Genomic DNA, 15,186 nt, shown 5'->3' with positions numbered 1-15,186 from the left:
TATACAGATGGAAAGAGGAGAGGAGAGGAGACCAGTGTTGAGGACTCCTTCAGTTATTGCATTTCTACAGTTCTTAAGATTTATTCCTGTATTTTAAAACCAGTTTTTCAACTACTTGATAAGGTGCTGTTTTCTACTTGTGATATTTAATATGTTAACCTTTTAAAGATACTGATTTTTTTTTTATTTCATCCTTCTGCCATGTAAGGCGAATTTCATCAGCATCAACTCAAGAATGTGTAGTATTTGTGTTTTGTTCTGAGCAGTTTTTCTTCAACAGTGAGTCTTAATGTCTGCATACAGATACGTGCAATAACTGTATCAAGAAGCAATCCACGTATGTTGCTAAATGCATATTTAATACAGAAAGTCTAGGACAGATATGCAGTCTGTTTGACATTAACCCTATGTTCCCTGCGTTTGCACTCATGCATATGCATTAGATCTGTTGGTGATGAGGGAGTTGTTCACACCCTCTCTGTTCTTCAGGCTCTGAGCAATGACACTTAATAGGCGATCAGACCCATTAATTTGTACCTTGTGTGTGTTCAGTGTTATGTCTCTGAATACAGCGTGCCATTCATACTGAGGAATAGATGTGCTATGAGCAGAAAACCCAGTGATGCATTTTAAATAAATTGCAAGAGCATTTAATAACTCTAACATTTATATTTTTGTCTTTACTTTGGGAAAGCACTACCCCGAAGATGGTCTTGACAGTTGAACTGCTTTTACAAGGCAATGTAAATTGAAATCAGCTTTTAATTACTTCTGAAACTGCAGTTGTGAAACATAATTTTATCTAAAGATGAGCCTGTGAACTGCATAATAGTTGACTGAATTGAGCACAGATTTTGTCTGAGTACTGACACCTTGCATTTGAGGAGTGCCTTTGTCTGGCTCACATTTTCCTTATCCTTTTTATACAGTCTAGGAATGTGCTGGATGGATTGTTTGGCGTGAGTTGGAGCTTGATAGGAGCTCTTCAGTATTTCCTGCCCTGATGGTTAGAGTTGGAAATAATGTAGAAGAGGCCCTTGGTTTTACTTCAGTTTCCAAGTTATGAATGCTAATCAAGTTTAAAACCTAGATTAGATTTTCAACAGTGTTTTTCAGGAGAAGGACTTAGATTTGAAGTTACAGCCATCTCAACTTCAAGTGCATTATGTGTAGTATTTTCATTATTGATATACTATACAATGAATAAGATTTTAAGATTATTTTCCTTTACTGATACTATACAATTAATAGGATTTTATGGTATGTTTTTTTCCTTTTCTTGACTGATTTTTTTTTTTTTTTGAAACACAACCAAAATGTAGATAATCAGTAAAATGAATTGAAAAACAGCAGTGAGAAAAACAGCCAGAAGGATTCTACTGAGACTGGGGTCACATCATACATCCGGAGGGTTTGCAGAGCTTGTACCATTCCCTTGCTGTGGGCTGTATAATTGATGTAATTTACTCCAGAGATACGGAAGTGGAATAGTGAGTGCTATGAATTGGGACTGGGATTAATTGACAGTGTTGTCACAAAAGTTTCCACAGTACCTGTTTGCATTGAGGTTGGCTCTGTCTAATGTTTTTCCCTCATCGTAATAAACCACAACTATATTTACAAATTGTAATCAAAAAAACCTGATTAAACAAACTAATGTTCTGCACTCTGTGGCAAAGTGAGTAGATCGAATGCTGTAGACCTTCCTAGGAGATAATACTGTGAAGGTAAGAAAGCTAATTTTTGGCTTAATCACATGAATGTTTGAGTCACAGACAAAATATTTGATAATAAAATATTTCTCTGGCAAGTGATTTTGGCAATTCTGGGACTCAGTAAGTGAATATGCCACTGAGTCATTTTATCTTGTTCAGTAAATAAACGACGCTTCTACACTAATAATACAGCAAGCATCACACTTTTCACAGGGTGGATTGTGTTTTAGATAATAGAATTAGATTGCGTGTCAGTGTTGAAATAGCCTGCATTTCTTGTTCATTAAAATGACAGTGCTTTTTATTGTTACTTAATATTTTTCTTGTGTTTTGGTTTATGGGCCTTTTGATTCATGTGTTTTAATTACTACCTGGTTCTATATTTTCACTCTTTGAGGATATTTCTTAGTATGTTACTTCTGGTGAGAGTAGTGTACTACTTGTTTTTCAAGGATAAGACACTGTATTATTGAAACTCTGCAAGCTTAGTGGTGCTGTGTGATAGGTTATCAATTTCTGTATTTGTTAATCTATTTTAGATCTAATCTAGCCTGGACTGGAAGCAAGACAGCAGCAAGTCTGGACATTTAGTCCATTGTAATGCGAATTTCACCAGGTTGGCTAAAGATTATTTGACGCTCAGTGTTTTTTTAATTAAAATTGTGTTTCATAAATGTAGGGCTGGTGCATTTCATCGAAAGAAAAACTGATTCTACTTCAGCAAGTCTGCTGAAACTCCTCAGTGTCTGGCCGATTTGTAGATAAGACGTCAGTGAAACAGCTGTGTTGTTAGGAAGAATTAGAGCGTCCCTTCAGCTTGTAAAGAGATTTTCAAAAATCTTCCGAGTTCTTGAACATGTTAAGGCAGTTTCCTGATGGATTTCAATCAGTTTTCCTACCACCAGAGCTGTCGTTGCAGGGCAGCGATCTGGGACTGGGCCTTGTTCCCCAGCTGCTGCAGGTCCCTGTGCAGCATCCGCAGGCCCCGTGTCTGTGCCCCATGTCTGTGCCCCCCTCAGCTAGGTTTGGCTGTCCTTTCCATCTCGCCTGTCCCCGGGGCATTAATCTGTGTGTTTTTTTTTGTGGGGCAGGAGTCTCTCTTTCTCCATGCTGTGACTAGCAGCTCGGTTACACTTCTCCTCTTAGCCCTGGCTTTGTTCAGCTGCTGCGTTCAGCTTCGGCCCTTCCTGGTGTATCTCAGGCCTCTATCAAGTGATGTCTCCGTTTCGCTGTCTTGCTGTCTTTGCTGTATTTTCTTCCTTCCCATAGGGAATAAGAAACCTGGCTGTTGTTGCCTATAAATTACCCTAAATTTCTGGACATAAGTTTTTTCCTGTTCATCTTGTACCCAAAGCAGTTGAAACCTATACATTGTCAGACGTGACTGCTAGAATGCTTTCTGCATGAAATGAAAACCAGCAAACAGTATGTCTATCATTTTTCCATTTATTAAAGATGATATGTTATTTTCCTCAACCCTTTCTGAATAGGCTATTTTAAACTGAACTGAGTTTTCTTCCTTATAAAGAACATAACCAAGTCAGAGTTAGTCAGCAAACAAGATAAGAATTTGTGTGTGCTTTTAGGGCCGGGGGGGAGGCCGTCCTCCCGCAGACTTTCCGTGTCAGGAAAACTTAGTTTTGCTGTATCTGTTTTTGTTTTAGTTTGGGGCATGAACATTCTGTATTTCTAAGAGGTTTGAGATCCGCCGGTGTTGTTCTTCACTAGGACACTGAGGTTTAAGGTTTAGTTTAAAATTCTTCTAGCCTCTTCCTTTGCTCTTCAGGTTAAATGCTTTTCTGTGTCTGGGTTTAACTTTGCATGTATGTATCTTGTGTGCCTTATGGTGATCCTGATTATTTAATGTGTTTAGATTTTTCTTTTTAATATCATCTTAAATTGAGCTATTAAAGTAAAATAGCTTTAAATGATATCGTTATATATTTAATGAATTTGCAGGTTTTAATACTGTTTTCTTAACTTCAGGATTGTATGTCATATTCTTTATGCCTTTAACTTTACTTCCACATATAGTTTTGCATTTACAAAATACAGTAGCAAAAATGGAACATCATTCATATTTTATTATATCTTTGCTATGTTTCGGGGTCCTTAGCTGAATGAGTTTTATATTTTTTAATGGTTCTTATCCCAAATGTTTTGTATCTCAGTAGTTAATGCAATTTGTATTTGCATGTAGATAAAACAGAACTTTAAAAAGATATAAAAATGTTGTTTTCTGAGCATTTTATAAGTGATCTTATCATGGAAGAATGAAATGTCAAGAGGCAGTGCCTTAGCTTGAAAAATCTTTTGAAGTAACGTCTGCATTTATATAGCTGAATGATAATTGCAATTTGCTGAAATGGGATACGGAGTTCTTCTAGCCTTGAGTGCGCTGTGATGTACCTGCTGAGAGCTGAGCTAATTATGAAGGACAACTAAAAGTGCCTGCCCTGGGGATTTACACATTAATAAATATAAAATGCTGACTTTTAGGTACTACATATCTAGCACATTAAAAACTCTAGCTGCAGAATTCATTTTTGTTTTAAAACTTGATATGTGCGTTATATTTGAAAAACTTTTTTCATGCCTTTTTTTTTTTTTTTTTTTAATTCCCCCCTCCAAAAGCAGAAAGAGCCAAGGGGAGATCCTGTGTGCTTTTAGATCAGGTGTGGCAGCTGCTCTGCTATCAGCAGTGTGTGATATTTGCCACGCAGCTTAAATATCATCATAAATATCCAGATGGAACATTTTTCCTAAGCTTTAGATTATTTACTCTGTTGGGAACTCCACTAAACATTTATAGTGTACTTCATGGCTAACTGTAGCTTGAGATGCCCGATATAGAAAATCACAGTATTTAAAAAAAGAAAACCACCAAGGTCTCCCTCTAAGGCATTTCAAACAGTGATTTTTTTGCTTGTGATACTCTAAAAGTCATTTTGAAAAATGTCTGTGATGGATGATGCAATTCTAGAGAGAGGGCAAAAGCAAATTAAAATATCTTGCTTCATCAGACTCAGTTGTAAGTGTATAATGTGAGAATGTACTCTCTAAATGACAAGCAAGAGAGACTGGTGCGCTTTTTTTTCTTCTGTACACTCTTTAAATTTACTATTTATCGGATAGTGAAGAATTGATCTCAAAGTTACTTATTAATAGATATTTTCTACCAGTTTTCCTGGGATACATTGCTTGCAGTTTATTTCCCTACGTTCAGGTTCTATTTACATTGTTGTATCCCTTTTAGTGAAAATTATAAACTCCCAACCACATGAACATCAGCGGCTTAGTAGTAAAAACAATGTAAATGATATTTAAACTGCTTAGGATACGATAAAGCATAAACACATACTACATGACGAGTGTTGTCAGGAACTGTAAAATTGCAATATGGAAGAGTTTCAGAATCATTTTTTTCACGGCTTTTCATGATGACTTGTGTTTTTCCTTAGATTTCAATTCCTGTAGTCAAGATAGCTCATCAAAGCTTTAGGCTCCTAGATTTTTTTTTCCCTGAACTATTTAGCCATTACAATTGCAGAAATGCTTTGATTCTAGCTGCCTCCTCATGACTCAGAAATAAAAAGGGAAGTAAAAAGAAACCTCCCTCCTCCAAGGAATTGTCATTTTAGGAATCTAATTTTTTATTGGTAGTTTAATGAAGGTTAATTTCCCAGCTCGTAATTTTTGAATTTTAGGGTTGGCAGTACTTACTGTACTTAAAGGAAAAGCCCGGGGTAATATGCAACAAAGGTATGCAAATGATAGCATGCACTAATGCAAATGATAGCATGCACTAATGGTATAGAAAACTCCTTTTTTTTGGTGGTGGTGGTGGTTTGCTATTTCCATGTAACTTTGTATGAAGCTGCGAAATGCTGATGATAGTAACTGAGATTAAGCTTTGTGTTGTTAAAATGCTACATGTTTTTTTTGTATGAACAGGGAGGGTTCTAGTAGTGAAGACAGGAATTAATCATGGAACATTTATATACAATTTTATTCCTAAAAGGACTCTTTAAAATTAATTGAAGCTGTCCCTGATTAATTTTCTCTTAATGTCATGTGCTTATTTTAACTCTCAAAATGCTTAAGGTAGTCCTGTGGAATAAAATTTGGGTTTTATATGTTAGGCTGCTGGTACTTCCCTCCCATAAATTGTCAAAAGAAGTGATAGCAAATTAGGTTCTTTTAAATATTTATTAATATTTAATATTTTAATATATATATATATATATTTATATAACCCTATATTTTCTATTTTGCGATACAGATACTTGTTTTTCAAACATACCAAAATAAATTCTCTTCCCTGTCCAAGTTTTTTTTGCTTGTGACTGATTTGCCTGTTCTAGCGACAACAGGGGTGCAATAAGAGCAGCTCAGAGCCCTGATCTGTGGCTGGTGGGTGTTTCAAGTAGGTCGTTGCCTGACAATGCTGCTACCAGGTCAGTATGTTTGGATGTATATGCACAGCAGTTCTCCCCTTGTTGCTGCACGGGAGCAGCTGAGCAGCTGACAGTAACTGTGGTGTATTTCCTTGCATGTAGGGCTTAAAAAACTACTAGGTAAGTAAGCTTTTGGGTTTGGGGCATGAATTCATAGACCGGAAAAATGATTTGGAGAGGCCCACCTTTTATCTTTGGATCCTGACTCAAGTCTAACATTTTACATTGGTAAAAGGATTTTGAAATCACCAGTGGGCCTCATTCCGAAAGAGAGGAGAAAGCTGCTCAGCAAAGGTAAAGGAACAGCTACAGCGGAGAGAGAGTTTCTCTTACCCGAGGCCACTAACAACACAAAACAATCCAAGGCATGCACTGGTTAAATCTTAGAAAGTGCTATGGGCAACCCACTTTTGCAATTGCCATAGAAAATTATTGTTGTTAGCCATTCTGTTGATAGTTCATATTGTAGGAATTACTAGCAGATGGGAAAATAGATGACTCAGAATACAGTATTAACAATCCATATTTTTTTAATCAAAGGCCTCTAATAAGGCATGTTGCATCTGTAAGATTCATTTAAGCAGTTGCTAGGAAGAATTTGTTTTTTCAAGTAAACACAACAAACTTGATACAGATTATTTTTTGATTGAATATCTATTTTCTTAACAATTTAGACCCTGAAAATACATTTGCTTGTTTTCGTTGCACCAGCTTAATGGCAGTATTCCATAATTCAGTTTGATAGACTGGAGGTTTGTAATGGTAATTCATGCATTATGGAATTACTAATGAAATCTAATTTTATCATATTGAAAACATCACAGGCCTAGAGCTTTTATTTACCTCTGTTAGCTGTCAAGGGTGGATTAAGATTATAGTGTGCTACATCCACCAAAACTTTGGATTTCGCCCCCTGAAAAGTTTGGATGGCTACGGATATGTGCTGGCCAAGTCTAGTTAATGAATTCCAGACTCTTTTCCAGACCCCTTCGCTGCAATTCATGGTCTGCAGGCACCACCAAGTATCTCAGATACTTTTCCTTCCTCCTGACTCCTGTGCTGGACACAGGTAGTTAGGATTTGCATCGCACCCCTTGACTTGATGACTTCTGAGAACCCACTCTTGGTTGTAGATTTTTTCTTTCCTTCTCACTGTGTTACTAGAGAGCTTTGGCCTTTAGACAGTAATGCATATATATTTTCCAATTGACCGTTTTGGCCTGAATCTTCATCAATATGATTTGACCGGGGTTGCCAACAGAATATGTAAGGTATGGTGTTGGTCCTCCTGCAGGCAGAAGTGGTGACTGCAAGTAATTATTCTTTGCTGAAAATGCCAATCCAAATGAAGCTGGTCCATCTGGGATGCAAGAAGTTAGACTGGAAAAAGTAAAAATAAAATCTGTGGTACTTCCCTTGCTGAACTTCAGTGCTATGAGATGATCACATCAGTATGGGAGGAGAAAATTCCTTCTGTGGTGTTGTTTGAAGACGTGTAATAAAAAGCAAACTACCTGAAGCCACCATTAACCAGAATAAGATTTTTTTTTTCATAGAAAATCTTCCTCAGATGAAATGGTAAACTGCACGGCAATCCAGCTACCTTGCATTAAACCACTGGATTAGTTTTTCTTTAGCTACGGCACTTACCGCTGCTTCTTAAAAGCCCAGATAATGGTTCTGATTTGTTCCGCTGCTTTTTGAATTCTACATGTAGCCTTTTTTGGAAAACTGACCCAATTATGAGTAAGTTGAAGAGTGAGCCAGGAAGAGGCAGACAATTGGTGTCCTACTTGCTGAAAGTTCAAGATGAGGTACACCAGGTTTCCACACTCCTGTCTCCGAAGAGGAGAGTGCGCAGTGTGGTGGTGTTCTGCAACTGAAAACGGTAATTCAGCCACAGGGTTAGGCATGCCTTGCTTCTGTGCTGGTTGTCTCCAGCTCAGGTTGGTGCTGCCTAAAGCACCTTCTGCCACTGGCAGCTTGGGCTGATGGAGCTCCTCTTTGCTCAGGTTCCTGCCTTCCACCAGGATTTCACCCTACATCAGGGAGAGGAGGAGGCAGAGACGGGAGCTGCTGGCATTCAGCTTGCACCAGTGGGAGCTCCTTCCACAGGGATAACTTTTAGCTGGTCTCTCTGTAGGCAGTCAGCATCCTTTGACAGAATTTCACTGGGGCTTCTTTGGATGGGACTGTCTTGAGAATCTGTCAGCGTGTAGGAGAAATTATTCAGTGTTACCTGGCTTTGCTTTGTGTCTTATTCCTTGCCTCCCTTACTCATTTTAAGTCTCTTTAGCTATTAAATTAAGAAATACACTTTTTAGAAGAAAAGGATGTATTTTTTCCACACATCTACTTCTTCTACTGGAAACCTGAGTAAGCATAGCCACTCTAAAAGACTCGCTGTGTAACGCAGACACACGCATCTTTTCTGAATGTTATATGTTGTGTGTAATTGATATGTTCATGGTGCTGTAAGCTCGAGCTGGGACTGTTGCTTTCCCAAAGTGATTCCCAGGTGATACGAAGGGTCCCTGTGAAGGCAGATGCTCCGTTTGCCTTCCAGAAGCTCCATTCACTGAAGCCTGCCCCTGTAACAACAAACTACATGGGAAATCAGTTCTGGCTGTTTAAGTTGCAGGCTGCTTGCAGGTGAAAGCAAATGGGAGTGCCAAGCTCTATCAGTTTAAGAAATCGAATCAAAATATTCATCATGCAGGGGAATAAATTGTGTAGGGATAATTACATTCCCTGAGTTGTTTCTGCGCATCTCATTTAATGTTTGCTGTTGCATTCAGTGTCTGCTCTTCTGCAAGCTTTAGGGTTCAAGAGGTGATATCCTTAACACAGAAGTCAAGAAAAGTACTCTGAAATTCTCTGAAGAGACATAGACATGCGTGCACGCAAACACACATCCCAAAATGAGCTGCAGGTTTTAGATGTGATTAAGTGGGTTTTCTATGGCACGTAGAGTTCTCTGACCACTCCTGTCTAATCCAGCATCTGAAGCCAGATAGATGAGACTCATAACTCTGTTTTCAGATCCTTCATTTCCCTGTTTTCTGTCATTTGCTTCCTCTGAGTGTCCCAAGCATCATCCGTTTATACAGATGAGTACTGCAGTTCCCTGGGTCCCCTGGGTGATGTGACTGAGCTCACTCTGCACAATTCTCATTCTCTGGATTTAAAAATACATTCTCTTTGTATTTTAATTTCCAGCCCAGCTGTCTGTGATCCTTAAAGATTATTTAATTCTCTTTGCTGGCTCTGCTTCCTGACTGAAATTTAAATAAAAGCGTACCCTTCGTATTCCTCTCTGACAATTGATTTTAAAAAATATATATGTCTTTCAGCACAGAATAATGTGATCACATGAATTTGAGTCTGCTGCGTGCAGTGTAAGCCTGATGTCCACAGCGGCGATTCAGAGGGAGTAAGTGGCTGACCCAGACCAGACAGGAGACTTCATCAGTGACACTTGTCACAAACACACGAGTGGTTATTGGTGGTGCCTTCCTTAGTCCATCTGCTAGTCCATGAAGCTACAAGTCATAGAATCATAGACTTTTTCCTCCTAGACATGCTAAAAACCATATTTTCATTGCTTCTCTCATCTGTGCTGCCTGCAGTCAGAGGGGAATCAGTGCCGTTACGTTGCCTTAGAATACTGCGAATTCCTCTGACACCTCTCTCCTCTAAAGAAAATCCTCACCGAAAAGTGTCTGTAATGTGCTCGTTGCATTTACCAAGTGGCTAAAAAAGAACTTTTTTTAATCTCTTCTTTCTCTGAAAGTGGAAAGGTGTTTTTCTGTAAGTGCCTTGGTGACTGAGAAATTATGAGTCTTCTCCCCTGTCCTTTCTTGTGTTTATCAGATGGGAGAAGTGTAGTCAACCAGACTGGTTAATTATATGGATATTTAATTACCTGGGAGGCAACTCCTTCCCTCCTAAGAAACAAAAGGTGCCATTTGTCCGTGCGATGATGAGCTGCTGAGCACATCTGGGGTGTCTGAAGCTGATGCTCGTCTGAGGATCTTTGGTCCTGGAAGATATTTTGACTTCTGGCTTTTAATTCTCTCTTTGATAGGAATCTTATTGTTTAAACAACACTGAACGAAAACGGGTGTCTTTTCCTCTGTGTTCTTGTATGATTTTCTGGGCTCCACTCCCTGGGGATTATGGCTTAAAGTTATTTGTTTACTACGTACGATGTCGTGTATTGGTGGAAGTCATAGCACCGGGGTTTGGACCATGTGTAGCAATATGTGCTGCTAATTTACATGCCTCAGAAGCTGATAAAAATAAAGATCAAAAGTAGCATCTCATTTCTCAGGGAAAGCAGATCAGACGGTGTTGATGGAAGACTGCCCCAGATTCATAAACTAAGCATTGACTCACTAGTAGGTTGATTCAGAACACGTTGTCTTTTTTTTTCCCCTGAGTTAGGTGGTGTGCTTGTTTGCAATGCCAGCACATTTGCAAACAACATATAGATTGTCTCTTTCCTGGGATGAACTTTTGTGCTGTTTGCAATCCGTTGCTGTGTGCCACACTGATCGTGGACTGAAGAGTAACGGGCACATAGGCAATTCTGACGAGAGAGAGAAATGCAGAGAGGCACTCCACTTGCTCAGGAAAAAAAATACACAGGCCATCCACAGGAAGGTATTTCAAATGTAGATCCTGCCCTGCGAGAGCAGACGGGGCAGTAATGCCTGACGTGCCCCGCTGCCTGCCGAGATCCCAGCCTTTACTTGCAGCAGCCAGCGGAGGGATTTACTTCTATGACCCGTCGCTCTTAATGAATGAAATGTAACGAACTGATCAACATTGTGAGAAAAGAGAGGGGGCAAACGTAACTCCCTCCCATGAATTCAGGGGGTTGCTTTGTGCATTAAACACCCTGCTGGCAGTTTGCTTTGCTGGCAGTGGTCTGTGGAGGAATGCAGGTGTCTTCTCATTCTTATCAGAAAGTACCTCCAAATCTCCCAGACTCTTCCTTACAGCAGTTCTCTATTTCTTAAGGCTTCTAAGAGAGGCTGAATTCAGTAAAGAAGTATTTCATTAATCAGTATAATGTATGTACATGAATATCAGCTGGTACAGTGTGGCCCACATTTTTTTCAGCCTAAGGAGTTTAACTCCAGGCCTATATTTATTTGCAGTTTATTTACAAGCTATGCAAAGTGTTTGCTGCTTTTTCTTTTTATTAACCGTACCGAGTACGTGTGTGTTTGCATATGCTGTTAAATTATTTACTGCAGAGCACGCTCAGGCTTCTGACGGCATAAACAGTGAGATATGTATGTATGCACACGCAGTACGAAAAAAGACATTGCAACTGTAAATTATAAGGTTATGAAAAGTGCTTTTCATTCTTATTGTAATACATTTTTAACCTTTTTTGTGTTTTTGTTTGTTTGCCTCTTGGGTTCTTTTACAGTTAAAGAATCTAAGTTTAGAAGAATTACAGATGAGATTAAAGGCTTTGGACCCTATGATGGAACGAGAAATTGAAGAGCTTCGTCAGAGGTACACTGCAAAAAGGCAGCCTATCCTAGATGCAATGGATGCCAAGAAGCGGAGACAACAAAATTTCTGAGTTTGTTTTACTTTCAGAGATAATGCTACGAGTCAATGTGGACACTGGTAACTTTATAAGTCTGAAGGAATTTTATTATGAGAGTTTTAAAAATCCAGTCTTTTCAATTTTCCTTCACAACCGATGACAATTGGAGCAGTGAAAGAACACATGGTGTTCTCCAAAGGCAGTGAAACACATTACCACTCACTATATTTTCAACTGTTTAATGTAATAGAAGTTTAATCTGTTACTTCCCAATCTTTTTCAGGTGTATCGTGGTAACTTTGTGTTGTACATTAGGAGTTGTGTTTTGGAGCACCTGGAACTATTTCTTGATTGTGCAACACTACAGAGCCTTATGTTGCAATATATTTTCCTCCCACTTAGTAGCATATTTATTATGTAATCTTTGGTTATCCTATTTATTTTATGCCTGTTTTCTTTTTATTAGGAAATGTTAGGATAATATTGTGGAGAGCAGAGCCAGATAAGATAAAATGAGTATTGTAGGATAATGAAAAGAAACTCACCACTATATTGTCTTTTAAAACTCCGATTTCAGCAATTGTCCCAATTCAGGACAGCACTTGAACATGTGTCCAGTCCCTTCCTATCAGTACAACTTTAAGCATAATCTAAATAATAAGCACATGTTTTTCTGTTCTGAATCAGGGATTGTAGCTGTAGTTGAGCAATACAATTGCTACACTCGAGACCATTCTTTTAAATAATATTTCTATCATTTTTATGCACACCGAATGATCTCTCACTAAACAAGAAAACAAGTGCCTAATTGGTTTTGATTTTTCTATTGTTCAGGAGAAGCAATGCTCGCAGTCACTCCTGCAGTGTAAATTTTCAATTGCTGTCGCAATTCTGACCAGTATAAACCCCTGTTTTGCACCTAGTTTTGTAATGAAGTAGCAGCTACACTTTCTGGATATGTGGGATTATTTTATTTTATTTTTTGGTTCATTTAATTTTATAGCACTATTTTGAGGGGAGAGGGGAGTTAGTAGTGGTTTGGTTTGGTTTCACATTATAGACGTTAAGGGATAGTAATTTAAAAGCCAAAGAAAATCAATTGAATACTTACACATAGTAAGTACTGAAAAGAAGCAATGTCTTGCAGTCCTCGGAGGGTTCTGTCCTGCCGTCACCGAACATTCAAAATTCCTGTAGTCTTCTGTGGTAGATTTTGGGGAATGGGAAACGCAGGACCAAGCTCTTAATAACTTTTTACGACTTCTTTTGTCTGATTTATATTGTGTGATATCTAGTAGGTAGAATTTACAACATTGCAAGAACTATTTCAGACTTAGCCGAAAATGTGATCCACTTTCTGAACAATCTACTGTGTTCTCTATTGCAATCTTTACAATTGTTGCCTTTTGTGTAATTAACTTTACTGTGATAGTCATACTTTTTTAAACAGTACAGCTGAAAAGACCTTTACTTTCAACCTCCAGCTGTTAAGCTTTTAATGGTGACTACTGTACGGGCATCTTCTGTTGAATGTTTTCTGGAAGTTAGTAATCATCTCATACCTCTTAACATTTACTGTCATCATCCGCGGACCATTTAGACAGAACAGTGCAGATTTTGGAAATGGTGCATTAGATCACAAAGCTTATGCAAAAGGAAAACAATAGATACTACAAGATCAGCATATTACAGCCATGCTGGGACCAGTATTTGGTTTGAGCTGTATCACAGCCATTGTTGTCACTGTCATTGTGTGTGTGTGTTTGCGTGCATGCCACGCTCTAATCTGTAAACCCTAGAGTGAAATAAATTTTAATTGTGATTGTTAGAACATCCTTACCCTCAACTCTTTTATATTTCGTAAAATAAAGACCATCCCTTATGAAGAAGCAAGAACACAGAAGATCCATAAAAATCACTTTAGGCAAGATAAATGCACCTTGTATTCTTATGCCTCACATTTATACAATGAAATGATGTAAAGTAAAAAACAAAATAGTATAATCATATCACCGTATCATTAGACTATAATCATAATGCAGAAGAAATAACAGAACAGCGGCAACCCCCTCAACTGTATGGTTCTTATTTATTTAAAACTCATTAATTCTTCAACTTTCTGGTGTGTGTGTATACATATATACCTACAGACACACATCCATATATAAGCCGAAATCTAGAACAGGAAGATTTAAACTACCAGGAGAGGAGCCTAACCTGCCTTTTGTAGGTGTGCCTTTTAAGCAAAGTGTCCTTGTCCAGACACTCTTGCTCGCATCGTTAGCGGCTTTCTTTCCCCTTATTCTCTGAAACTCTTCCAGCAGGAAAGGGCTTTGATTTGAATAATGTCTTTACAGTGTAATATATAATGTAATATAATGATCACAATTTTCATATTTTGTGTATTCTGAAAGCTTTTTAATGCAGTGAAAGCTTTTTAATGCAGTGCGCTAAATATGAATTAACTGTCCAGCAGGACTCCAATAAAAGGCCTTTTTAGACTAGACGCGTTGCAGTCTGACATCTGAAAGGCATCAGAAGATAAAGGGCATCCTCTCTCCACTCCTGATCCATCTGCATAGAAATAATTCGTGTAAACTTTGTGCACTTGCATACACACATGCAGGAGACAAATCTGAAAGCCATGGAAAAAAATAAAATAAGAAAGAAACAAGCCACTTAAAGGTAAAAAAAATAAAATAAATAAATAGCTTCTGAGACACTGTAACCTGGGTAGATACAGGAAGCTCGTGACCAAAGAACACTTCCACCAATGAATATGAAATGATTCATGTTGCCCTTCTGGGATGTGCACACTGCAGTCAGTGTCAAAGCTGGTTTTGGCTCCAGAGGCCAGAATATCAGGCTCTGAGTGAAGTGCAAGCATAATATATAGAAATAGGTTTCATATTAAGAGATGGACACAACTTATTTTTTCTTTCTTCTGTTCATACAAATGAATCAAATCATCCGTGTGGATAGCTACACATCTCCACTGGAGGGTGAGCGTCTCTGTAGAGGAAAGCAGATAGCACAATGAACAGGACGTTTTGAAAGCAAGACTTGGAGGAAACCTGGTAGAACTACTGACAAGTTAACCTTCAGTGAGATTTTAATCGAGAGATTTCTTGTTTGTTTCTGACTTTGTTTAGGTTTAGGAAGGAAAAAAAAAAGAGGAAAGAATTACTTATTACTAAACATTTGTAATAAAAGCTAATTTTTCATGTATAATGTTGTCTTGTTGTTCATTCTAACTGAAGGTAATGTTAGCGGTAACCATTAGCGTTCGTTTACATTGCCATCTCATACTTCTGTTTCCTTTCTGTATTATTCAGTGTACTTCTGTGATGCTCACAGAAAACCACATCTCTCAAAGTCAGCTCTGGAAAGGATTTTTCCAGCTCTAGACAGTGCTGCAACGTCTAGGAGCCCGAGAATCTCAGTG

General features: G+C 38.3%; 1 protein-coding gene across 1 annotated transcript in view; it reads left to right on the top strand.

Moving 5' to 3' along the window:
* Nucleotides 1-14,969, top strand: part of STK3 (serine/threonine kinase 3) — a 137,335-nt gene extending 122,366 nt beyond the window's left edge. The window contains exon 11 of the mRNA XM_035319759.1: nt 11,616-14,969. Within this exon, the coding sequence (XP_035175650.1) occupies nt 11,616-11,774 (159 nt within the window). The 3' untranslated portion in view covers nt 11,775-14,969. The remainder of the gene's footprint in view (nt 1-11,615) is intronic.
* Nucleotides 14,970-15,186: the final 217 nt, after the last annotated feature.

The sequence above is a fragment of the Oxyura jamaicensis genome, chromosome 2 (genome assembly GCF_011077185.1).
Source record: "Oxyura jamaicensis isolate SHBP4307 breed ruddy duck chromosome 2, BPBGC_Ojam_1.0, whole genome shotgun sequence".
Taxonomy (NCBI): Eukaryota; Metazoa; Chordata; class Aves; order Anseriformes; family Anatidae; genus Oxyura; species Oxyura jamaicensis.
The sequence above is the reverse complement of the archived record's forward strand: the minus strand, read 5'-3'. Positions and strand labels throughout refer to the sequence as shown.